Raw genomic sequence first — 25,346 nt, forward strand, 5'->3', positions numbered from 1 at the left:
ATGCAGTTGATGAGAATCTATTTTTATATAAATTAGAATTTCATTAAAATAATGACAATATAAGTATAAACACATTCGGACTAAATCATAATAGTTGATGTGAATTATGGGTCCGTTTGACATTACTTTTATAAGCTGCTTTTAACCTTTTTAAAGAAACTACATGAGGTCCGGGTGTTTGATAAATCTTATTTTTGTCTAACAACTTCTAAAAACTGTTGTCAAATAGCACAATTTGAGAAGCATGTCATAAGTTGCTTTTACATAGCTGTTTTTGTTGTCATTATCCAAATTTACTAAAAGAACCCAATAATAAAAGTAAATTCTCTATTTACCCATTTTATTTTTCATACCAAATTAAACAATGTTTTTAAATATTTATTTAAAAATTAAATATTTCGTAAATATATTATGTTAAATTTTACTCAAATATTTTTTATAATTATCAAAATGTGAAAAATAAAAAACAAATAATAAATTTAACAAGTTATTTTTTATAATTATTTTAAATAACAAATTAAAATCATATATTTTTCTTAGTATTTTGGTGTAAACATATTATGAATATTGACTTTAAAAATATAAATGAAAATTAACTATAATTATGCGTGCTAAATTATATATGTTTTAGTCATTATAGATCTCCACGGTAATTTTATACATGTTTACCAAACACCTAAATTTCTGTTACTAATATTTACAACAACTTTGAAAAAAAAAAAAAAAACATTATATGCTTTTAGTTACAGTAACTTATGACAAACAACACAATAACAATACAAATTTTCAACAATACAACAATGCATTACAATAATGACAATAAAAATTTTCAACAATACAACAATGCATTACAATAATGACAATAAAAATTTTCAACAATACAATAATGCATTATAATAATCACAATAAAAATTTTCAACAATACAACAATGCATTACAATAATGACAATAAAAATTTTCAACAATACAACAATGCATTACAATAATGACAATAAAAATTTTCAACAATACAACAATGCATTACAATAATGACAATATCATTAACATGTAAAATTAAGACACACACCAAAGGATGTGAGTTTTTCATTTATCTTAACCAATGTGGTATGTAAACCAAATAGCAGGGAATGTATAAACGAAACAATAACAAAAAAATAGTAAACTATATGCGATATAATGATTAACATGTTAAAAGTATTTTAAAATCTAGATGCGGATTATTTTGTTTATCAATTCAATTACGATAAAAATATGGGAGTTAATTAGGCACCAACAAAAACACAACAAGTGTTTAAGCTATAATCCGGCGCCCTGATTGAGATTTAATTTTGATCATTAAATTGTACCTTACCAACAGGGGGAAAGTACATCCCCTACTACATATTTTCTCATTTTTTTAAATAAATTTAATTTGATAACATGAAAAATATAAAATTTGTGACTTATATTAACAATGTAAAATATAAATAAAAAGACTAAGTAAATAAATTAGCACTCAAATTGTTTATACTAAATGCGATAGTACAGATTTTAGTGACGTTTTTACTAAATGAGTAACACGTGTGTCAACTCGAATATGACATAAAAATTGATACAAACATGACCCAAACTACCACCTTTAAGTGAGAATTTAGGGTTCGTTTAGTACGGGAGTTCAAACTAATGTGATTCTAGTTTTAATTTTGAAATTAGAATCATAATTTATGATTTTAGGTCCAAATTATTGTTCTCAAACCAGAATCAAAATAATAGGTTTGAACCGTCAAAAATCAAGAAGGTGGGTGATTTTAGAGTCATGAGTGATTTATGATTTAAAATATCACATTAGAATTCAAATCTTAAATTAAAATCATTTAAATCAAACATTAATTTTAAATGAATCAAATTAAAACTACTTTTTACTTTTTATAAATAAACACACATTTAAATCTAATTCCGATTTCAAAATCTTTATATCAAGAAACCACTTAGATCCTCTATCTCTTTCTCTATCCTCTTTTATGTCCACTCAATGAGAATATAACACATCAAAGGTTTCTGTTTGTTTCTCTTTCTTTGTTTTTCTCCGTTTGTGGAACTTGTAACAGCACACCTATTCGACAAAAAAAAAAAAAAATGAAATCATTTGAGCACGATCAAAAGCTAGAAAAAGACAAGGTAACAAAAGTACAAACAAATATATAATCAACTATGAAGAAAATACTAACGGTAGTAGCTGTATACCTCAATTAAAATTAATACCTGAAAGTTATTATTTATGTCAAAATTTTATTATATAAATAATAATTATAAATAATAAGTATTGTATAAATAGTAATTATGAATAGTGTTAAAAAAATTTTTAAGATTTTTTATTTTATATACTTTCACAAAATTAATAAAATTTTCTATAATTTTTCTCTCTCTAGAATGTTTCTTCTTAGTTTTCATAACACTAACAAAATTAAGAGCAATCACAATGTGTAAAAACAACACTAGAAAGCAATATGTCAAGCCACACAATATATGACTAGTAATAAATAAAGGTGGTAAGGTTAAAAAAAGTGCAAACACTATTTATTTCATCATTAGTCTACATTCATTGTCGATGAGTAAATTAAAACTCCAAATCTTTTACTATATTGATCAACTTTTCGCCTGATCACACCAAGTATAAATCAGTGAAAGTTTTTTAAGACTCATTACTACCCCGTTTATTTCACAAATTTGAGTTTTGTTACAGTAAAAAATTCTTAAAAACAGTCACATTTAACTTTTTGACTACAATAAAAAACTCTCATATCAAGTTAAGTTATATCTCAACTCAAATTAAAAATTAAATCAACGAATTAAACGGGTTCTAAAAATTAAACTAAAGATCTAGATCTCGTATTGCCACTCCCAATTGGTATTGCCTCAAACCCGCCCAGACCCGTACTGTAACGCACCGTTTCCGAAGATTCTTCTTTAAACCCTCAAGAATCCTGAGATAAACGAAAACGAAAACGAACTCGCCCTCTCTCTGGGTACTTAATACCTCTCTTAAATCCATTGTAACCCCATAAAGAACCCTTTATTTTATTGTGGGCGAGTTCTCCCAAGACCTTCTTCCCACTCTTCGCAATAACCACTTATCCTCTCAGTTATCTGTTTCTACTTTTCTTCCTTTTTGTTCCTGTTTCCTTTTTGTATTTTGCCTCAATTTACTGTTTCATTTTGAAGCTATTATATCTTTTCGTCATTTTCTTTTTGTTTGTTTTCATTTGTTCCCCAAAATCGTAATGGATTTGTAGCAATGGATTGTTGGATTTCATAGCAGCAAAATGCTCAAATTAAGGTCAGTATTATTTTTTTTCCCTTTTATTTTGATTTGGATCTTTGTCCAATAGCTCAATTCTGGCTTTCGTTGCCATTTCGCAATCTGGGTACTTTTTATTTTCCCGTTTAGTTTCTTTTCTGTTGATATTTTTGCATTTGGTAACTTTAAAGTATGGATTTGGAAATAACTTTTTCTGTAGTCTTATTGGTTCTCTCTTTTTGGGGTTAAGTTTGCATTGTCTAATGACGGAAATTCTGACCATTGTGAAAATAGTGATTTTTGGAGGAAGCATAAAAGGAAGGTTCTTGTTGGAGCTGGTCTTATAGGAAGTGGATATGTTCTGTATAAGTTATACAACGCTCATAGACAAAGGCTTGATGATCTGGAGAGAGAACTTGCAAGTGAAAGAAGAAAAGTTGATGAACTTGTCAAGGACCAGTAATGAGAATCCTTAATCTCACATTTTGGTTTCTTGTGTTTTCATTGCTGTTTTATAATCCACATTCTTAATTAGTTACTACTTGGGTTCTGATGATTGTGTGTTTTTATTATTTTGGTAGAATGCAAGCCCATTTTGAAAACATACAGAGAATAGCTGATACGACTACATTGCCACACGCAATGCAATACTTAAGCAATCGGATAGAAGAAGAGTTGGATCTTTCTCACCTAACGGACAGGCTTATGAAAGGGAAGGGTCAGCCGAATACTTTGATGTCTTCGGAGAAACACGAGCTGTGGGATAGACTTAAGATTCTAAGTATGAATCTATTTTTCCTTTGCGTTATACACTTCATTCATGTTTTGTTTAACAGATAATAGCTTATCATGTCTGGGTATCTTCTTTCTCCAGGTTTCACAAGAATGGTGTTGTCATTGTGGACAATGACAATACTTAGCCTGTATATCAGAGTTCAAGTCAACATACTAGGAAGACATTTATATATTGATACTGCACGTCATCTCCTTTTACCAGTAAGTGACTTCCAATGATCCTGCTTCTGATAGAATCATCTTGATTTTAGCTCCAATACCACTTTTGGAATCAAATGTGGACATCCTTTTGAATTTTCTTTATTGCAATGTCACCATACCATCCTCTTATTTTGTTACATAACTGGAAACTTGTTTTCTATCTTTTTTGGTTTTGGGAAAGTCAATAAATATATAATTATTGACAACTTTGAATTTTCTTTATTGCAATGTCACCATACCATGCTCTTATTTTGTTACATAAGTGGAAACTTGTTCTCTATCTTTTTTGGTTCTGGGGAAGTCAATAAATATATAATGAAACAGTGGATTTTTTAACTTTTACTTGCAAGTCGCCAATACGGATTGCTCAAAAGTTTTTTTGATGAGGTGGTACTGCCAGATTGCCATTGGTAGTAAGCAAGTCCAGAGTGTCTCAGTATGCAGATTAGTGCTTAGGCTACTCCTGTGACATTGCTCAAAAGTTGTTTTCTTGAGGTGGTACTGCTGGGTTTCCGTTGATAGTAAGCAAGTCCAGAGTGTCTCATTTTGCAGATTACTTGTCACATCTGCTATGTGCTTGAGCAATCATATTAGTCTTTTTAAGTTTCCATGGTAAATTAGCGTAATATGAGGAGTGAATTATGAATATCCTTATCCAGTTATGGTAATAACTATATATATGGGAATACATACATATCTTCATCAAAGAATAGGTACTTTAAGGGGTTAATGTTGGCGATAAGAATCATAAGATGTAGATTGAGTGGCTCAATCTAGTTATGTACTTTTGTTAATGGATGTGGAAAGAGTGTTCTGGACCGCTATTTGCTTGAACTTGACTGGAATATACATGTTTGAACTTTGAAGTCTAGAGATCTAACTTTCATTTGCATCTATGTTAGGACGGGTTAGGTTCTAATTGCTTTTTTCTTGTTCTTAAAGGAACAGAAAGTTCGCTTGAGTTCTAAGTTCTACCCAATGTAGTCCAGACTTCATGAAGAGCTTTACCCCATTTAACACCCTATAACTGAACTCTTCTATAATAGGTAACTAGGCTTACCTGTAACAATGGGGTTTACTGTAAGGTTTTGGATGGTTACCTAAAGCTGGTCTGTTAAGTTTCTGTCCTAGTGCTATGATCACTTTATTTTAGTTGTTTCTTTAGTCGTCAGAAATTTTGTATTTGCCATCCAACCATCTCTAACTTCTTCCAACAGGTTTTGGCTAACTTGAATTTTCTTGAAAAGTTGCCTTACCAGTTACTATAATAAAGGCTGAATGTTGTTGCCACGATTGATTGCTGTTGATTAGTTTGGGTAACATTTCTAATATTCTTCAATTATTGTGTATTGGTGGTTAAAAAACGTAATATTATTTTTGTTTTCCATTAAAGGAAGTTGTAACATTAGTTTTCTTGAAGAGATTACAGTAAAAAAATTTATAAAATTCAATTTTCTTCTTATAAGAACTATGGGTACTTGAAGCTAGCAGTGATGGACTAAAAATAAACTTTTTGAAACATAAGCATGTGATACGTATTTTTTCTATTAGTGATTAGTTGAAGCATTTTGGGCTACCTATGCTGGTACTTTATTGTTTTGTTTTCTTGTGATATGAGCAACTGTTAACTGAATCTGAGCCTTTTCTCTCATCACAAACGAGCTTGTTGTTCTACTATTTACCCCATATCATTAAGGATTGTTAACCCACTACTCTCCCATTGCTGCTGAATCTTACTTGTCTTTAATACTCTTCGAATGGAATCATGGCATTCTACAGATTGCTCATTTCATTACCGGGTAGGGACAAAAGAGCATTGCTATTGGACGACCATTTACTTGAAGGATTGGAATCCTTCATTCCATTTCATCTTATCCCACAAACAAGAACTTTCCTATATTTATGAATAAATATAGGATAATTGTTGTCTAACAAAATGTATATTTACTGTCATATTACAAAATGCATCAACTGTATCAATCATATTATAATAATGTTAGAACGACTGAAATTATATTCTTATGTACATGTACATTTTGTTAGACAATAACTATCCTATATTTATGAATTCTTTAAAGAGAAAAGATGATGGATTTCTATTTGCTGACTAGATATTACCTTTTGCTCCTTTTAGACTGTTATTCATGCTGAAAGTTCTTGCAGAAGGATCCCAAAAGCTTTGCATTTTGGTATTTTCTTTTAATACTGAGGGTTTTTCATTATACAATTATTTGCTTTATGTGTACTGTTGTTTGCTTAATGACTAGGGTTTGTTCCCATTAGATACGTGGAATAGCTCTTTCAAGCTTTCTATACAAGATAACTTCCAGCTTTTCCCATTTTCTGTAGTTATATAGCACTAGCTGTGAAGCTTGTGAAAACTTTCGTTAGTTATACTTCTGTTGGTTTCGATGGGGGAGTTGGGATGACACTGACATAAGTTGTTAGCGTTAGGATGAATGTAGTTCAGGCTAATAATTTTCGGTATTGTTTAGTCATATAAGTACAACAGCTCCCTGACAGACTCAGCAATGAGTGATCACTGCTTTAAAAGAGCGAAGTGATTCTCTTCGTTAGTAGTCTAACGCCAAATTTTCTTAACAGAATTTGGCTTAATTGGAAATTACTGCTCGAAACATCTCTTCTGCTTTTTGTATAGTTTGTTCTTGTTTGGGGCCTTAAAGTCCAACGTCAAATGGGCATCCAAATTAATGCTATTTCCAAGTTTGATGTTCTAGTATTTATTGCAAAGTTTTAGATGTGCTGAATTCTGTTTTTTCGTGCTATTCATGATAATTCCCAGTCCAGAAAATTGGTTGGTTGTGTAGTTGACGAGCTGGCCATTGGGACCCAATGTATGTTGACAAAAGATGTAGCTAGTTGGAGTGTCTGTGTGTGTGTGTGTTAGGTTCCTGCCAAACCCAGTAACTCAACCGAAGAAAAACAAGCTTAATTCAAATGAAATGGTTCGGATTCCTTTTATTAAAACCAGCCGATCAAACCACCGAGGGCAATTTCCTTCCCTCAGAAAATTACAAGACGGAAATGGAAGAACAAGAAAAAAAAGATAACAATGGGGAATTCGAGGTTCCCAGCCTCCAATGGTCTGTAACAGAAAATGACTCAATTTCCAGACCCCTCTCTCATCCCTCCTCTGGAGTCTAAATACACCCCACTAACATCTCGTAACTAACTTGACACATCAGCACTCATTTCCCCTATTTCCACATCCCTCCCCTGTTTCCAGCGATTTCCCCCTACGGCCCCTCTTCCTAGCGTAGGTTGAAAGAGGGAAACTGGGAGCGGATGGCAGCAACGGGGGGCTCCCAAGTGGATTCCCAGTCCGGTAGGCCCTGCCACTTAATCAGCACCTCTGGTTCCTCGCGACCTCCTAGCATCACCACCCGAGAGGCCAACACGTCGGCCGGACGGACACAGAGCTCCAGATCATCTGTCAACTGAGCGGGGAGAGGTTGGGCCTTGGCCACAGCCCCCGTAAAGGGCTTCAGTTGAGACACGTGGAAGACCGGGTGTAAGTGAGTATTGTCAGGCAGCCTCAAACGATACGCCACTGGTCCAATGTGTTCCACCACTTCGAAGGGCCCATAGAAGCGCGGGCTGAATTTCTCATTGACGCGGCGAGCCAAGGATTTCAGCTTGTAGGGACGCAGCTTGAGCAGGACCAACGCACCTATCTCAAAACTTAATTCTCTCTGATGATTATCGGCGAATTTCTTCATGCGTTGCTAGGCCAATAGCAGGTGAGATTTTAGCAGATCAAGCGTGGCATTATGCAAGGTAATCTGTTCCTCCACGGCTGCCACCGCGCTAGGGGAGTCCTGGAAACGGTAGAGAGCCGGGGGATCTTGACCATATACAATGCGGAAGGGGGTGAACTTGGTGGAAGCATTAAATGTCGTGTTAAACCAATATTCCGCCCACGGCAGGAAGGAGGACCACTGCCAGGGCTTATCTCCTGCAAAACAGCGCAAATATGTTGCAACGGTTTACTACCTCTGTTTGCCCATCCGATTCTGGGTGGTAGGCCGAACTCGTGTGCAACTTGGTGCCTTGTAACTTGAACATCTCTTGCCAAAAACTGCTCATGAACACGGCGTCCTTATCACTCACAATGGACCGCAGAATTCCATGGAGCCTGACAATAGCGGAAATGAATAAGGCAACCACTTGCTTGGCTGAGAACGGATGGGCCAAGGGGCAAAAATGAGCATATTTTGACAAGCGGTCCACCACTACCAAAATGGTGTCGAACCCTCCAGACTTGGGCAGGCCCCCAACAAAATCCATGGAAACGTCGTCCCAAATTTGGGTGGGGATCGGTAGGGGCTGCAGGAGGCCAGCCGGGGACAGTGCCTCTGTCTTGTTTCTTTGACATATCTCACAATTAGCCACATACTCCCGGATGTAGCGCTTCATACCATGCCAAAAAAACCACCGCGGATAGTCGCTTGTAAGTGCGGACAAAACCCGAATGCCCACCAATGACCGAGTCATGAAACTCGTGGACCAGCCGAGCTATCCAAGGTGAGTTCTCCACCAAAACTAGCCTATCTTTGTAAAACAGCAATCCGTTCTTCAGCGCATACCCCTCCTCAACCTCTCCTTTCTCCAGTTTTGATATGATGGCCACCCAACCTGGTTCCGTTCGCTGCTCCAATTGGATAGTTGCAAAGTCCCACGTGCGTGGTATTGTGAACACAGTGAGGGTAGCCTCAGCCCAGTCACCCCTGCGGGACAGTGCATCAGCGACGCGGTTGGAGGCCCCCAACTTGTACTGTACCTCTAGATCATAACCCAAAAGTTTATACACCCAGCGAAGCTGTTCAGGAGGGAGTTGGCGCTGATTCATCAGGAACTGCAAGCTTTGTTGGTCAGTGCGGACCACAAAGTGGCGTCCCAAAAGATAATGGTGCCATTTCTGAACCGCCAGGACCACCCCCATGAGTTCTCTCTCATATACCGACTTCAATCGGGAAGGAGGGGCTAGAGCTTTACTGAAAAACGCTATGGGCTTGTCCTCTTGCATCAGCACTACCCCTAACCCACTGCCCGAAGCATCAGTCTCGACAATGAACTGCTTTGAAAAGTCAGGCATGGCCAGAACAGGAATCCGAGTCATAGCTAGCTTGTGCTTGTTGAATGCTCGCCCTGCTTCCTCTGTCTAGAGAAATCCCTTCTTCTTGAGCAGCTCCGTTAGTGGTCGTGCGATCATCCCATAGCCCTGGACAAACCGCCTGTAGTAACCGGTGAGCCCCAAAAATCCTCGCACCTCTCGAGCGTTGCTCAAAGGGGGCCAAGAGGTAATGGCCTGAATCTTGGAAGGGTCGGCAGCCACTCCACGACCTGAAACGATGTGGCCCAGGTATTCTAGTTGGGGCTGGCCGAAACAACATTTTTTTTATTGGCAAATAACCGTTCGCGCTGCAAAACTTGAAGGACCTCGGCCAGGTGTTGACGGTGTTCCTCCCTTGAATGGTTGTACACCAAGATGTCGTCAAAGAACACCAGAACGAACTTTCGAAGGTATTGACGGAAGACCCTATTCATAAGGGCTTGGAAAGTGGCTGGGGCGTTTGTCAAGCCGAAAGGCATGACGAGAAACTCGTAGTGGCCCTCATGTGTTCGAAAGGCCGTTTTCTCAATGTCGGCCTCATGCACCCTGATTTGGTGGTACCCTGCTCGCAAGTCTAATTTTGAAAATACGACTTCCCTATTGAGTTCATCGAGCAATTCGTTGATCATGGGAATCGGAAACTTGTCGGGGATCGTAACTTGGTTCAGCGCGCGATAGTCTACACAGAAGTGCCAGCTTCCGTCTTTCTTTTTGACTAAGAGGACCGGGCTGGAGTAAGGGCTGCTACTAGGCCGTATGATACCGGAAGCCAACATGTCTGTCACCAACCATTCTATCTCCCCCTTCTGAATTTGTGGGAATCGGTAGGGCCGAATATTGGGCGGATCGGTGCCCTCCCTCAGAATGATCCTGTGGTCCCGTCCCCGGTGTGGTGGCAATCAAACACCTCCTCGAAACTGTCCACCACCATCCGCACCTCCTCCGGAACCGCTTTGAGCTCCTCCTCTAGCCGCTGCATCGAGAGTTCACAAACTTCAACCAATACCCCTGTTCTGGCCGGTGACAGAGTCTTGACTAAGGAACTCATCTTGGCCGGTGCATAACACAGGCTTGGGTCTCCACGCCAAACCACCCAAGTTGGCCCTGCTCGGAATTTCATTAAGAATTTAGACCAATAAGCCCGTACCTCACCGAGGGGGCTGAGCCACGTCACCCCTAAGACCAAATCAGCCCCGCCCAACTAGAAGGAAAAAAAGTCCTCCACCAGCAAGTGACCTTGGATCCATACACTAACCCCCCGACAAATTCCTGATTGTTTAACGCTCAACCCATTGCCTACTATAATATTGTGGCTTACCGTGTAGTCCACTGGCAAGTGCAGCTCTCGTACCACCGTTTCCGAGATGAAGCTGTGGGTGGCGCCGCTGTCCACCAGCACAACGACCTCCCGGCCTCCAATCCATCCCCGGAGCTTCATAGTGTTGGAGGAGGACACCCCCCGCATCGAATTCAAAGACAGATCCACCTTTGCGTTCGAGATCTCCTTTCCTTTGTCCTCCACCGCTAACGACTCCTGGCCATCCTCACTGTCCTCCCCCGAGTCGTCTCCTTCGTCTGCCATAATAAGAACCTGCAACTGCCGGTTCTTGCATCGGTGTCCCGGACTGAACTTCTCGTCACATTTGAAGCAGAGCCCTCGAGCTCTCCTCTGCTGGATCTCTTCCTCAGTGAGCCACCTGTACGATGCCGCCTCACCAGAAGGGGGATTCGTCCCTAAACCACTACCCAACCGAGCTCCCTGCCCTAGCACCGCCTCATGCTGAGGTTTGGATCGAAGGGGGCCTTTTGGTGGGTAGGAACCCGTGTTGTGGACTTCGGAGGACCCCCCAAAGCGTCCTACAAACTCGGATCTGGGCCCACGGCCCAATCTATTCCTTTGGACCCGATTCGCTGCTTCATTGCGGGCCTCCACCTGCTGGGCCAGATCCATCATCTCGTGCAACTCATTGGGCCGATGCATTTTTAGTTCAGCCCAAATATCCTCCCGGAGCCCATGAAGGAAGGCCCCTTTGAATATTGCTTCAGGGACTCCCTACATCTGCGGCGCCGTTGATTCGAACTCGTCCCGATATAACGCTACCACCGCTCGCTGCTTGAGAGCCATCAGTTGCTCCACTGGGTCGACTTCCCTGGCGCAACCGAAACGTCTCAGCACAGCTGCGCGAAGTTCGTGCCAAGATCTGAACGGATCTTGCGCGTCTGCCCATTGGAACCATCCCAAAGCTCGCCCCTCCATGCATACCGAAGCCACCACCACCCTCTCTTTCTCCTCCACGTCATTCACAACAAAGTACCGGTCCCGCCCTAAACACCCATCCCTGGGGGTCCTCTCCCTGGAATATTGGCATCTCCAGCCTCCTTCTGCGGTGTTCAGCACGTCCTCTCGGTAGCGGTGGCATCTCTTGCCGAACGTTCTACCCCGGCCGACGAAGGTCGGGGAATCGCTGTTGCCCCGCGTCGAACCGAGGTTGAGGGTGTGGGGGTCGCTGGAGAAGGTCCGCTTGCCAGAGCAGAAGATTCTCCAGCCGCCGTATCGATCCCTGTACCTGCCCCATCTGGACGCCCATCTCCACCACGTTTTCCTGTAGTTTCGGAAGAGGCTCAGTCAAAGCCTCCACAATCTACAACGCCTCGTAGAATGTATCCACTCGCTGTTCGAGGCGAGATATCACCTCCTCTGGTGGAGGAACACCGGCAGCTTCCGCCATGGATCGACCTTGCTCTGATACCAAAATGTTAGGTTCCTGCCAAACCCAGTAACTCAACCGAAGAAAAGCAAGCTTAATTCAAATGAAATGGTTCGGATTCCTTTTATTAAAACCAGCCGATCAAACCACCGAGGGCAATTTCCTTCCCTCAGAGAATTACAAGACGGAAATGGAAGAACAAGAAAAAAAAGATAACAATGGGGAATTCGAGGTTCCCAGCCTCTAATGATCTGTAACAGAAAATGACTCAATTTCCAGACCCCTCGCTCATCCCTCCTCTGGAGTCTAAATACCCCACTAACATCTCGTAACTAACTTGACACATCAGCACTCATTTCCCCTATTTCCAGCGATTTCCCCCTACGGCCCCTCTTCCTAGCGCAGACCAACGTAATAGGGGGCCTAACAGTGTGTTCATCGAGGACCAAAAATTACTTTTGCCGAGGAGATGTTAAATGGAGAACTATTTATTTAAGGCTATGTATTTTGTGTCTGTCGGACCTATATTAAGTTTTAGAAACAGTTGCAACATTCGTCGCAGCTGCTCTCATCAATATCTTGAGTCATGCTTGTTGTAAAAGTATTTTTACTTCTATACACTCTTCGTTCTCCGATATTTCTACTCCTCCCCACCAAAAGAAGGGAAAAAAACTGTTGGAGTTTTCATATTTGTGCATGTTGTGTCTTCTCTTTTTACTAGCTCTTTAGAGCATCTCTAATGCAATGTTATAATTGTTGTGCTAATTGCAAATTTAACATTTGAGTGTAAAAAACACTCTCTAGTGCAATGCTATTTGTTGTGTCAAATTTTCCATATGCTATATTTTGTGGCAAATTTCCCACCAAGTATAGTATATGGGAAATTTGGCATTTGATTGCTATTGGTTGAAATGTTTACTTTTTCATGTAATCATTACAACTTTTGTATTTTCTAATTATTTTAAACATAAAAGTTTACTTTTACAACTTTCAAAGCTTAATAATTATGGGAAAAAGTAAATTTAGCATTTCAAATAGCATTTTGCATTGGAGCAAAAATGAAAATAACATACCATATCACACTTTTTGATGTTAAATATACAACTGGCATTAGCATTTGCATTGGAGATGTTCTTAGCCTCTTTGTTAATGAGACATAGCATGGGAAACACATTATGTGCTGTACACCAAACTTAGCATGTGAAACAATGCAAGCAAAATGTATTCTACAGGATTTAAATTAGTGTGTGAAAATGATGTGACATTGGAGTTCGTTGATCATTCCTTTAACTCTACTACGAAGTTAATGCTTATAGTCAAAAAGTATATTTGGGCGCCGCCCCGCACATTTGGTTCCGATTTCCTCCTTCCTTGGCTGGTGGCCCTGCCCACCCACAAAACACAAGGCCTTTTTTTTTTCTTATATGTTATGTATTCTGTTTTACTTTTTCATTCCTTTATGGTTAAAGGAAAAAAAAAAAAAAAAAAAAAAAAAAAAAAAAAAAAAAAAAAAGAAAGAAAAGAAAAAAAAACTCTATATGACCTTCAAATCTCTTTAGTCTCCACTGATCTAGTTTCTGTACATTATTGCTTATCTTCACTACGAGTCCGATTAGTTATGATGCTTCGTATTATCTTTTAAATAGTAGCTTGATCCTGATGTGTGATCCTGATGTGTTATTTCTCTGAATAAACTCCTTGTTCCTATGTTTACAGGATGATGGTGATCTCATTGACAGGGATGACCAGCAGAGATTTCTGGCAAGTGCTGATTTTCTTTCTACGTATGCCTTGCCTGCCTTGATTTCAAATATGCAGGCAGCGGTAACAGAAGTTCTTAAAGGGTAAGGTTGTTCCCACGATATTGCAGTTATAGATTTGTGGCGGGCATGTGAATGATTGTCTTAGTTTTGTCTAATTTCGAAACTTTCTCCCTCTGTAGAAGTAAAATGCTTCAAGTTCAATGATAGAAGTAGAGTCAATAGGTCAACTTTACTTAACTATCAATGTTTCTGGATCCAACAATACCTCCTTTAGAGCTATTTTACATCAAAGGCAAGGAACTTTATGGCTAAAGCACATCAGAGTAGATGTAAACCAATTCTGAAAAATAACTAAAAGAATTATCCCAAATAGTACTTGCTCTCAGCAACTGTGTGATTAAAAGAATGGAATATTTTACTTTGTTTACCTTGGTAGCTTTTGAGCTAACTAGAATGTTAAGGGCACCTTGTATGATAATCAATTTATTCATGGTCTTACATGGTCTTTGCTTGATTTCATGTACAGAAAGCAGTTGAGGGATTTCATAAACACTACAGTTCTTCATGAAACTATCATCCAAATACTTAACACCTTTATGAGCATAAGAAGTCCCCATCTTTGGGTGGGCTACTTGATGCCCGAGGATGCTCGTTTACATGAACTAGCCACCGCCTCCAGTAGTGATGACAAAGGTCTTTCAGATGTCACCAAATTTGATCAACTTATGGTGGAGACAAGGGCAGTGATATCGAGGTATGTTTATCAAGTTGCAAGTTCTGACTTGCGAACTTAGTATTAGGGAAATGTTTAGTTGCACAACTTCTTATCACGGAATTATTAGTGCAACAATTTTTTTCCCCGGAATCCTTTTTAACTTGAATATTTGCTATTATGCACTATTACATGGTTATGTGCCGTATTCCACCCTTCTGGTTCCCGCAATTACTTCTTCAAATTAATGCTGAAAAATCAACGAGTAATATTCAGTGAATGGGGTCATATGATCTCTTAAATAAGTCACAAGGTGTTTTAGAAAGCACGTTTTTTGATAGTAGAGGAAAAAGGGTCATGATGACATCGAGCCTATTTTATTTGTTCATCTCTTTCTTCATTGAAAGAAAAAGGAAAAGGGAAAATGAAGTTTTGAACGTAACTTGCTATTGTGACATTTGCATCTTGTTCTTTTTAATCATTCTTATAAAGTCTACACTAGCCTTATTATGTATCCCCAATAAGTAAACCATTTGTTTACTAATTACTTTTATGCTTAATCAGTAAAAACTGGTTAATTTTTTTGCTCTCTCATCCCTCACCAATTCTCTCTCTAACTTTGCTAGTGACTGTTCGCCAGTGCAACTATTTTGGTGCATCGCTCAATTAGTAAACCAATTGTTTACTTTTTATCTAATAAGTAAACGTATAGTTAACTTTAATTTTTTCCATCTCCAACTTTGTTTCCAAATAATTCTACTTAACTTTATTTTTAATTAGTAAACCTGTAGTTTATTTACTTGTTTACTTCGTGTCTAAAGAGTACTCCAATGTTTCACTTTCTTTCGACTTCCTCTCTAACCCTTCCTCTCCTTCTCTCACATTCTTTCTTCTCTCCACCTGTCTATCTCTCATTACATCGGTGGTGAGGCTGGAAGAGTCCTCTGATCTGCATGCGAATCCATTGTTGGATCTTGTGTCGTGGCGTCCTTGGCTATATGAGCTTTCAAGGCTGCTACACATTGGCCTCGTGATGCCGGAGTCTCGCAATCTTACCTCGCAGTTGCAACAGCCTCAACCATGCAATTTCACGAGGTCGTCCCCTTCTAGACTTTCTTGTCTCGTCGATGCTTGTGTCATCTTCTCTGCCTCAGTGGTGTCTTCGGGGCTAAGAATAAATGGAAGTTTGTATTTCTTGAGTATAGTTTGGTAAAAAGATACGAGATTCTTATGGTAGAGTGTGAAAAACTATCCTGTTGGTAGGGCTCTGCTTTGATCGGTGAGATCTCTATAAGGTTATGTTAGTTTTGTATACTTTTTTGTTTTGATGTGATTGGAATCAAATATAACGTTCAGAAACAGGAACTTTAAATTTTCATTAATATCAAAGTCTTCTAAAGCAAATATAATAAAAACTAAATGTGTTTATTCATCTTGCAGTGCCAAATTTGTAAATGTTGCTGAGATAGCATTGAAAGCGGTGGTAAACACATTGGTCAAAGAAATAGGAATCCAATGTGGAGGAGACACTCTGGCAAACGGGATGCCACTTGCCAGGTTGTTGGCACGTGTCACTCATGTGGGTCCCATTCTTCTTGTAGAGCCAAGCAAAAACCAATTCATCCAAACAATTCGGAACGAAAAAGAAGTGGAAATGCTCATCACTCTCATCTACACAGACGCCAATGTCATGGATTAACAAAGTGAGTTTATGTTTTTCTATTTCAAAGTTACAAAACGTTCTTGTAGGCTTACAAGGGAATGAAGGCACCAAAGCAAATATGTAAAGAATGTGATTTGCTTTAGATTTGGCGTTTTCCAAAATTATTCAACAAATGGAAAGAGACAATAGAAAGTTTAGGATCACTGTAGTGTAATTTAAATTTACCCCTTTTTAGTACTTGCTCTTCACAAGCTTTTCTTATTTTTATTTTTTATTTTTATTTTTCACTGTAGTTTCTATGTTTGATTATGATTTCACCCTGGGTAATGATTTTACCCTGGCTTATCAAATATGAATAATAAGATGATGGACATGATTCATTACAGTGTGTTTGGTTGATATGTTTCTCTGTGTTTTTGTTTGTGTATTATTATTATGGCGATGCACAATCCGTTAAGAAAAAACAAATTCAAAAGTATGCACATGATTCATGACACTATGGAGGAATAAAAGTCATCTCCGCTGAAATGTTAATCTGTCAGGATTTTTATTTGGTATTGAGGTGCTAGAGGCACTATTTTAAGTCCAACTTCGACTTGGCATGAATCACTTTACTCCGAGAAAAAGTTTAGTCTCAGTCGTTCTTATATATTGATGGGATATGTGTAAAATTATCCATTTTTGAGCTGTTTTTTAAGTAAATGGCAGAAGTTTAGGCATCGTTCATTTCATCAATTTAAATTTTTAATTTTAGATTTTTACAGTTAAAAACTCTTAGAAAATATCATATCTAATTTTTTTTATTATAGTTAAAAATTTTCAGAAAATGTCATATCTCAACTCGAATTAAAAATTTAAATCCGTGAAATTAACAGGGTCTTAATAAAGTCTAACAAGTATCCGTGTATCATTTATAAACCATTATAAATTAATGATACATCGGTTTATCATTAATTGGCTGGTGGTGTATCATTGATTAAAGTCAACGATTAGCCAATATCAATTAATAATAAACTAATTTTAATTAATAATTAGTAATAATTTTTTAGAAAATTAATGATATACCGGTTTATCAATAATAAACTATGGTGCATTAGTGATTGACTATCGTAAAAAAAAAAAAAAAAAAAGCATTCCTTAAAAAGGTATATTCCTAAAAAAGTTAAACTATGGTCATTAATTTAAAAGAAGTGGTCAAAATTATTCATCAACGAAATTTTCTCTAATCTTTTTAAGGAGTCCCTAATAAATTTATTTCCTCCTCATGCAATCCTTTTTACTACTATGTTCTCGTGTACCTCCTATTATATTTAATATCCACTTTCCCACTAAAATCCTAATTTCTCAAATATGTTCTACTTGTCCACCCAAATTTATAGAGTTTGAGAAAAGATGAGAAAAAAGTTGAGAGGTAATATTTAGACTTTAACGGATTAGTCTTTCATTTAAAAGGTCAACAAATTAAGTAGAATAATTTAATATCCTTACATGCATGTAGTTCTATTTATATTTAGATGATGGACTAGAGTATTTTACCATATATATATATATATAATATTCAACATAAATGGGAGGTTTGATTAAAAGGTGCATTTCGAGCCATTTTAGGACTTCCCCTATTGAATAACTTTTTCTAAATGTGACTCTACTTAGATATTTTTTTGGTTGTCTTACAAATAATATATATTCTTAAAAGTGACCGTTATAACTATTTCTTTTTTTCTAATTGCTCCACTAAAATTATTTTTTCTCAACTGTCTCCTTACTTAAAAATCTTTTTCTTACTGCCCTTGTAAATGTATTTTTTTTTAATAATAACTCTTAAAAATTTACTATCTAATGTCCACTATTAATATTTTCTCTCTTTTTTTAATGTATTTTACTTGAATATTTTTTTTATAAACAAATTTCTGAAGAGAATTATAAATTGAGGAAGAAACAAATTTCTAAGAAAATTGTGCTACACAGTTTTAAAAATTCAACAAAAAACAATGCGCATGTGCATGCACGAGTTTATAACTACTATATGGGCACGTTTATCAAACCGTAAGGGAATGTAATCTAAACGTAATTAGATTGAAAAAAAGTAAAGTAATATGTTTAAGGGTCATTCATTTTCTTTCAAGTGTTTACTTCACTATTTCTTATGTTTATTAAAATTCGTAATAGCAATGTTATAAATTTAATCACCAAAATATCATCTTACATAATTTGATAATCATTGACGATATTAATAGTAGATAAGTAAATTTAGTATTTATTTACTTTGAAAAGAAATCAATACTAAAAGGGGTGTAAGGATTGAGATTTTCTTTCCTCATTTTCTATATTGTGTGGGGCCCATTAAATCATCTTTACTGATTTTATAAGTAAACATATTATTAGATGAGAAATAAATGCCTCGTTTATTTCACTAATTCAAATTTTCAGTTTTAGGTTTCTACAGTAAAAAGCTCTCAAAAAATGTCACATCTAACTTTTTCTGCTGCAGTGAAAAGCTCTCAGAAAATGTCACATCTCAGCTCGAATTGAAAACTCAAATCCGCAAAGTGAACGACGCCAAAATCACTCCTCACTTTTGTCACGCCCCCCAAGCGGGGTGGGTGACGTGGAGCTCGATTAGGGGTTAATAAAGCAGATTCCCAGACAAGCCCCACTCAACTGCATTAAAATATAAATAAATTACAGAATTCCGCAGCCTCTGACACACATGGCTCCACCCCACAGGACATACAGTATCGTACATACATGCTCATGTAAATAATCATTACAACAGACATCAACCAGTCTAGTTAATCCAAATATTTCATAAGTTTACAGAATTTCTCAAATTCCTTACATTTGTCCAAGAGGATGAACACAATCCTCACTTGATCCCAATAGTAGCACAACTCAGCTGCTCCGTAGCAAATATCCAGCTACTGCGCACCGCTCCTAGAATCTCCTGGGAGGGGTTTAATACATTTAAAACATAAAACGTGAGCGAAAGGCCCAGTAAGATATAATTTGAAATAAACGTTATAAATAAATGAATAATAAGAGAGCGAGGAAATAAATAAATGAATAAGTGAATAAAATAAGACATTCAGTTCCAACAGACAGCCGGAACCTCACATCATTTTTATCAAAGGAAATATAACTGAAAATAACTGTTTTACAGGCTTCAGCAAGTAATTAGTACAAATTACTTACCTAACCAAGTGCCTCGCCTACCCGAACTGAGTTTCGGGTTCTGCCCCCGAGGATGCATTCTCCGCATCCTATCTAGGCTTACAGCAATAGACTTTCTTACCGGTTCACAAGATTTCTTTATTAAGAAATCATTCATTAACATTTTGAAATCGTTAATATGACCCCATGAACTACTCAAGCCGCGGGCCCCATGATTGGACAAGCCATGAGGTTCCATGACTAAACAAGCCATGGTTTTCAAAGCATTTTTCTTTCACAAGCCAATCCCTTTCTTTAAAACATTTTCAAGGCCACCTCACACTATCAAACCTGGGACTAGCGTTGCCCTTTCCGGCTTCCGCTTCCTCAAGCTCCTTCAATCTGAATCTTCAGTGATCACTGATGCAAGACAACACTTTGGGATTAATTCTCATTCCGAAAGCAATCCAAATCTCAATTTCCAACCAAGATTTCCTATTAGTATGCCCTAATCCATTTTCATGTTTCAAATTATCATTCCAAGGGTTTTCAATCTCAAAACAAGGATTAAAGATGCTAATCCATTCATCTCAAGTCTCCAAATGAAGCTAATTTGGTTCTCCCCGTAAACAGGGGTCAAAACAATATTTTTCAGGTCAAACAGGGTCAAACCCGTGTGCACCGGTCGACCGGTGACAGAGCAGTGCAACACTACCGGTCGACCGGTAGTGTGCACACCGGTCGACCGCTCAGCCTGCAATCCGGTCGACTGCACAGGTCGACCGATGGAATCAGCTGCGCGAGAGAAGCTCGCAGAAATCAGTCCAAAACCTGCAAATCCAGTCCCAAATCGAAATATCTCAAAGAGAAACCACTAGATCTGGGTTCTAGGTCCTAAAACAAGTCCAAAGAACCCAAGATCTCCAATTTCTACCATAGTTTTACTTAAAAACCATCAAAATCCGGTTTGAACCAAAAATAAGTTTTGAAATTCAAAAACTTGAGATTCAAGAGAGGTTCTTTCAGTAATATTACCTCGAATCATTCTCTTGACGTTGAAAACTTCTTTAAATCTTTTCTTAGTTCAAGATCCGTTTGATTTGGGACAAAAATGAGAGAGAGAGTGAGGGAGAGAGACGCACGGGAAAGGAAGGGAAAAAGAAAGGAAAAGGAAAAAGGAAAAAGGAAAAAGAAAAAAAAAGGAAAAGGAAAGAAAAGGACATGTGTACAATATTTTAAAACAACATTCCAGAAATGTGCTCATACACACTTCTGGGTTAAAATAAATTACTGAGAATAATTTAAATACCTTGGAACTTTTTAAACTCACACGTGTCAGAAATATTTATTAATTAATACTCAATTAATAATCCAGATTAGGCACACTAATAATCTCAATTACCTTAATTAATCTCTTTTAATTCTTCAGGGTGTTACAACTTTCCTTTTCTCTTCGACGCAAAGTAAACATTCCCTATATGTGTAAACACTACCATGATAAATATTAGGTATCAACTAGGTTAGTAGGTCATTTGCCATTACAAACGTTGAGGAGGTGGCTGCAGATGAATCATTTTATATTGCGCAAGATGGCGGTGATGAGCAGTGATGAAATAACAAAATGCGTTATTTACAAATATAAAATAAAATTATCTTAAAGATAACACCATTTATACTTTCATTTTTAACACTACCACATTAGCAAATATGTGTCCCACACATCCACATTGTCTAAAATAACCTTAGCAAAAGCCCTAGGTTAGTTTTCTTTTGTTTCTTTCCTCTCTCTCTGTTTTTCTTCTCTCTATATCTTTTTTCCATTGAACTAAAAATCTCCCGTCTCTTGCTCTCTTGTCTCTCCCATTCCATTATTCACCGATTCTAATGAAAATATAAAGGCCCTATTTGGTAATATTTTTGTTTTGTTTTATTTTTTATTCTTTTAAACAGATAACAAAAATGTTTTTTCTTGTTACAAAGGTTAAGAAGTTCGGGGACCCAAGTGCAAAAACTAAAAAGAAAAGTTAACAGGAAGCTCGATCTCTCACTCCCTCATTACCCCTTTGTGGCGTCCGCGCGCGCGAGTTTGAGCAGAGAAGAGCATTCGAAGCAAAACTTTGGCACCTGAGACTCCAACAATGGCGGCCAACAACAACAGCGGCGAAATCCTCATGCTCGAAGCTCCGCCGGAGAAACCCGCCGGTCCTACATGGCGCGTACCGGCCAACGCCGAAATCGTCGACGCCTTGCCTTACATCGATGACGACTACGCCAACCCGGCGGTCAAGAGAGAGGTCGATCGGTTGGTCGAGGAAGAGATGCGACGAAGCTCGAAGAAGCCCTCCGATTTCCTCAAGGACTTGCCTCCTCCGCCCAAGTCCGACTTCCAGGTCAGTGCGCGGGAAATACTCCATAGTTTTCTTTTGCTTTCTAGGGTTTTCGTTTTTGGATGGAGGACTGTTTGGTTGCTGAGAAAATGAAGTTGAATCTGAACTCTCTCAGGACCACCCAATGCTAGCCAGAGAGTACGAGCGCGTGCACGCGGCGAAGCCTCCGGTGATTCTGGATTTCAATCGCGATAAGTTGGAGGCGCCGCCGGCGAGCAAAAGGAACGACGATAGCGCTTGGAAGCTGGCTCTTCAGAGAGCTCAGTGCTCTTTGCAGCACCAAGTTATCAGGTTAATGCTATGACAGTCGTAATTTCACCAACACTCACATGATGTGTTCGTGAAAATTTCTGTTAATTGTGGCTGCTGGTGTTTGTAGGTTGGAGAACTTAGACCTGACGGTTAAGTATGGTCCCGAGGCCTGGAAGCACCACAATGGACGTTTGGAAGTGCTTTTGTCAAGGTTTCTACTTTGAAATTGTCTGATATGAAATGTTTATCGTAATTGATTGGCTAAGATGGTCAATTCTGGCTTGTTAAGTTATCTGTCGGGTCTTGCAAAAGAGTCAACAAAAGACATAGGCAAATCTACTATCTGTTTTTGATATCCAAGCAATACATGGAGTAATTCCCAATGTAGTAGTAAAAGCAAGACATGTAGGAGGATCAAGCTCAGATTAAAATAGGATCCAAACAAGGAAAATGATGTTCCAGTTTTTGTTTACATTCACGAGTAAAGGACTAACAATTCCGCTTTTATACAAGCCCTGCCATTTTGGGTTTGCTGCGCTGCTTTGTTGCTTTATCCTTTAAAAAATAAAAAAGGGTTGTTAGTCTCCTTTGAGAACGTAGTTATGATTCTAAGTTTTGGTTGGGATTCAATGCTGCAGGTTGTGCAGTTCTGCTTCTTCTCTAAGCAGATCTTCTAACCATCAGGCTATTCTATCACTAACTTGGCTTAGTAATACTTTATAGATAAGTCTAATGACTGAAAGCTCCACAATATAAAGAAGTATATCAAAAAGTTGAATTTAAAAGATATATGCCGGCTTTCATGTTAAGACAAGTTGCTAAATTTCTAAGCTATGTGAACAATTGCCATGGAATGTTACTTTTCTTTTGTATCAAAAAAATTTAAAATCTTTTCTTTTCATGCACACTAGATGTCTACCAACTGTACGTTGTCATTCTAGTGATTGTGAAATCAGATGGTTCATTATTCGTGTTTTTTATTTAAATTTTCATAAAACTTTGGCAGAATGCAAAAGTTAGCTCAGGAGCAATTTGAAAAGATTGAGACAGTGAATCGTGAAAGAAAATATCATCAGGTGAACTGATTTTCTTCTCATTCGTTAAATTTTGTGAGTACTTCAACTCTATGTTGCATACTTATTGATAAGATAAATATATGTTTTCTTTTGATGTTCAGCAAAACACTGCATATGAGCTTAATGCGCTGTCTACACAATGGAAGGACCTTTGCCAGAAGAATATCGAAATTCAAGGTGCATGTGCTCAACTTGAAAACCATATATCAGAGTTGAAAAGAGAAGCATCAGAGAGGTAATTTCTGTTTTCTTATTTTCTTACTCTCTCTTGTAAGCATTTAATTATTGAGAGCTAATAAGTATTTATGCATTTAGAGGATGGAACTTAGAAGCAAGTGCAGAAAATGGTTCTTTTCAGAGATTAGAGTAAGAAGGTACGCTCCTGTTTTTCATTTTATTATTATTATTATTATTATTATTATTATTATTATTATTTTATTTTTGAATAATATGATATGTAATTTAGATTTGATGTTACATATTTTTTTGTTCTTGGATTACGGGATTGTCAATAGTAATTTAACTTTAATCCTTTTGCTCTCCAAATGAAGGGATTAGATATGAGTCCAAATCTATTGTCCTCATGTTGTTGTCTCAGTTGTTGTCCCCCCAATAAAGCACTGACAAGTCATTCAAATATTACACGTCACACTCTTACTCGTATACACTTTCATTTCCCACCACTTTCACGGAAACCAACACTTGTCATTTCACATGGTTTCCTTTTGCCTTACCTATTAAGAGGCAATCTTTAAGCTCTCATCAGCCAAGTTTTTTATTTTATTTTATTTTTTAAGTTATTAAGCAGGGCTTTCTTCAACATAGGTATTGATATGCATTAATTGTTTCTTGAATCTATGGAAGATAATCATGTCATTGCTAGTATCAGTATTACAATAATGCGAATCATTATCACAATGATGCGGCAAGACATTTACACCAGTATTACTAAAAAATCCAAATTATATCACAAACTGACTACAAGCAAAAATCTATCCACATCAATGGATCTCCACCTACACAAATGACACTGATCTTGACAAACAAATTAACCTATTTGGAAACACAAAACAAGCATTGTGAAAGAATCTCATTGACGATCGAAGAAGTTGATGGGAAGCTGCTGTTAAAGCTTTGCAATCGCTGCTGCTAAGAGAAACCCAGTGACGGAGGCGGTTGTAACTCTGATTTGTTTGCTGGTAGTAGCAGTTGGAACCCCAATTTTCAAACCTTCCTTCAAAAATTTCTTTTTTCTTTGCTTGCTTCTTGCAAAGGCAGATTTGAATCATGTGAGAGGAACAATGTTGGTACTTGGTTTTAGTGAAAGTAGTGTTGAAATGAAAGGGTTGACATTGAAGAAGTAAAGAGGAAAAGAAACGGAAAGCATCAGTTTAACTTTGTCAATAGTGAGTAGAATAATAGTGTGTAGCGTGTAAAATTTTAACGACTTGTTAGTGATTAATTGGGGAGATAGCTACCGGGACAGTAAAATGAGGACAATAGATCTGGACTCATTAGATAACTAAGGGTGTGTTTGGTTGGGTGGAAAGAAAAGGAATAGAATGGAATGGAATCCAAGTCTGATATTTGGTTGGATTTATAAGAAATGAATGGTCATTCAAAAGGAATGGCCATTCACCCATTTTGGGTGAATCACCATTCCTTCATCGCATGGGAGGAATAGTCATTTCAAGCTCTTTTCTTTGTTTTTTTTTCCCCATAATTACCCTTTAATATTATAATATAATTACAATATATTATATAGTGTTATATAATATAATATGTAATATAATATAATATATAATAAAAATATTATAACATAATATAGTTATAATAATATGATTTAATATAATATAATTTATAATTTAGTGAAGATTTTGAGGAAGAATAATCTTCTATTTTTCTCATTGAATTAATTGGTAACCATTACACACTTATATACATGATTTACATAACTAACAAGGGTAACAAATCCCTGAAAATAAGGGATAGGAAACTTTCCTCCTAAACCTAAGGAATCATAATAGGAGAATCCGGATTCTCTAAACCCCTAATTTCCTTCTATGAATAAATCTAAATATGACAACTTTGAGGGAAATTCCACACTCCCCCTCAAGTTGGGTTGTACATATTGTACATGCCTAACTTGTTGCATAGTTCCTCAAAGTTAGGTCCTGGCAACGCCTTTGTCAAGATGTCTTGAAGTTGTTCCCGAGTAGGAGTGTAGA

General features: G+C 37.4%; 2 protein-coding genes across 3 annotated transcripts; both read left to right on the forward strand.

Moving 5' to 3' along the window:
- Nucleotides 1–2,991: 2,991 nt before the first annotated feature.
- Nucleotides 2,992–16,565, forward strand: LOC21400406 (peroxisome biogenesis protein 3-2). Of its 2 annotated transcripts, XM_024166391.1 has the most exons (8): nucleotides 2,992–3,121; nucleotides 3,273–3,316; nucleotides 3,572–3,736; nucleotides 3,859–4,058; nucleotides 4,152–4,273; nucleotides 13,832–13,959; nucleotides 14,405–14,632; nucleotides 16,031–16,565. In XM_024166391.1, exons 2-8 carry the CDS (start codon nucleotides 3,303–3,305, stop codon nucleotides 16,287–16,289), a joined length of 1,116 nt encoding a protein of 371 aa, XP_024022159.1. In that variant the 5' UTR covers nucleotides 2,992–3,121; nucleotides 3,273–3,302; the 3' UTR covers nucleotides 16,290–16,565. The 2 variants fall into 2 exon arrangements, with proteins under 2 accessions (XP_024022159.1, XP_024022158.1); XM_024166390.1 differs by having other exon boundaries at nucleotides 2,992–3,316.
- A 4,860-nt stretch (nucleotides 16,566–21,425) lies between these two features.
- Nucleotides 21,426–23,498, forward strand: LOC21400408 (pre-mRNA-splicing factor SPF27 homolog). The gene is made up of 6 exons (XM_010099293.2): nucleotides 21,426–21,793; nucleotides 21,906–22,081; nucleotides 22,170–22,253; nucleotides 23,049–23,118; nucleotides 23,220–23,353; nucleotides 23,434–23,498. Exons 1-6 carry the CDS (start codon nucleotides 21,542–21,544, stop codon nucleotides 23,486–23,488), a joined length of 771 nt encoding a protein of 256 aa, XP_010097595.2. The 5' UTR covers nucleotides 21,426–21,541; the 3' UTR covers nucleotides 23,489–23,498.
- The last annotated feature ends 1,848 nt before the right edge of the window (nucleotides 23,499–25,346 follow it).

The sequence above is a fragment of the Morus notabilis genome, unplaced genomic scaffold (genome assembly GCF_000414095.1).
Source record: "Morus notabilis unplaced genomic scaffold, ASM41409v2 Scaffold884, whole genome shotgun sequence".
Taxonomy (NCBI): domain Eukaryota; kingdom Viridiplantae; phylum Streptophyta; class Magnoliopsida; order Rosales; family Moraceae; genus Morus; species Morus notabilis.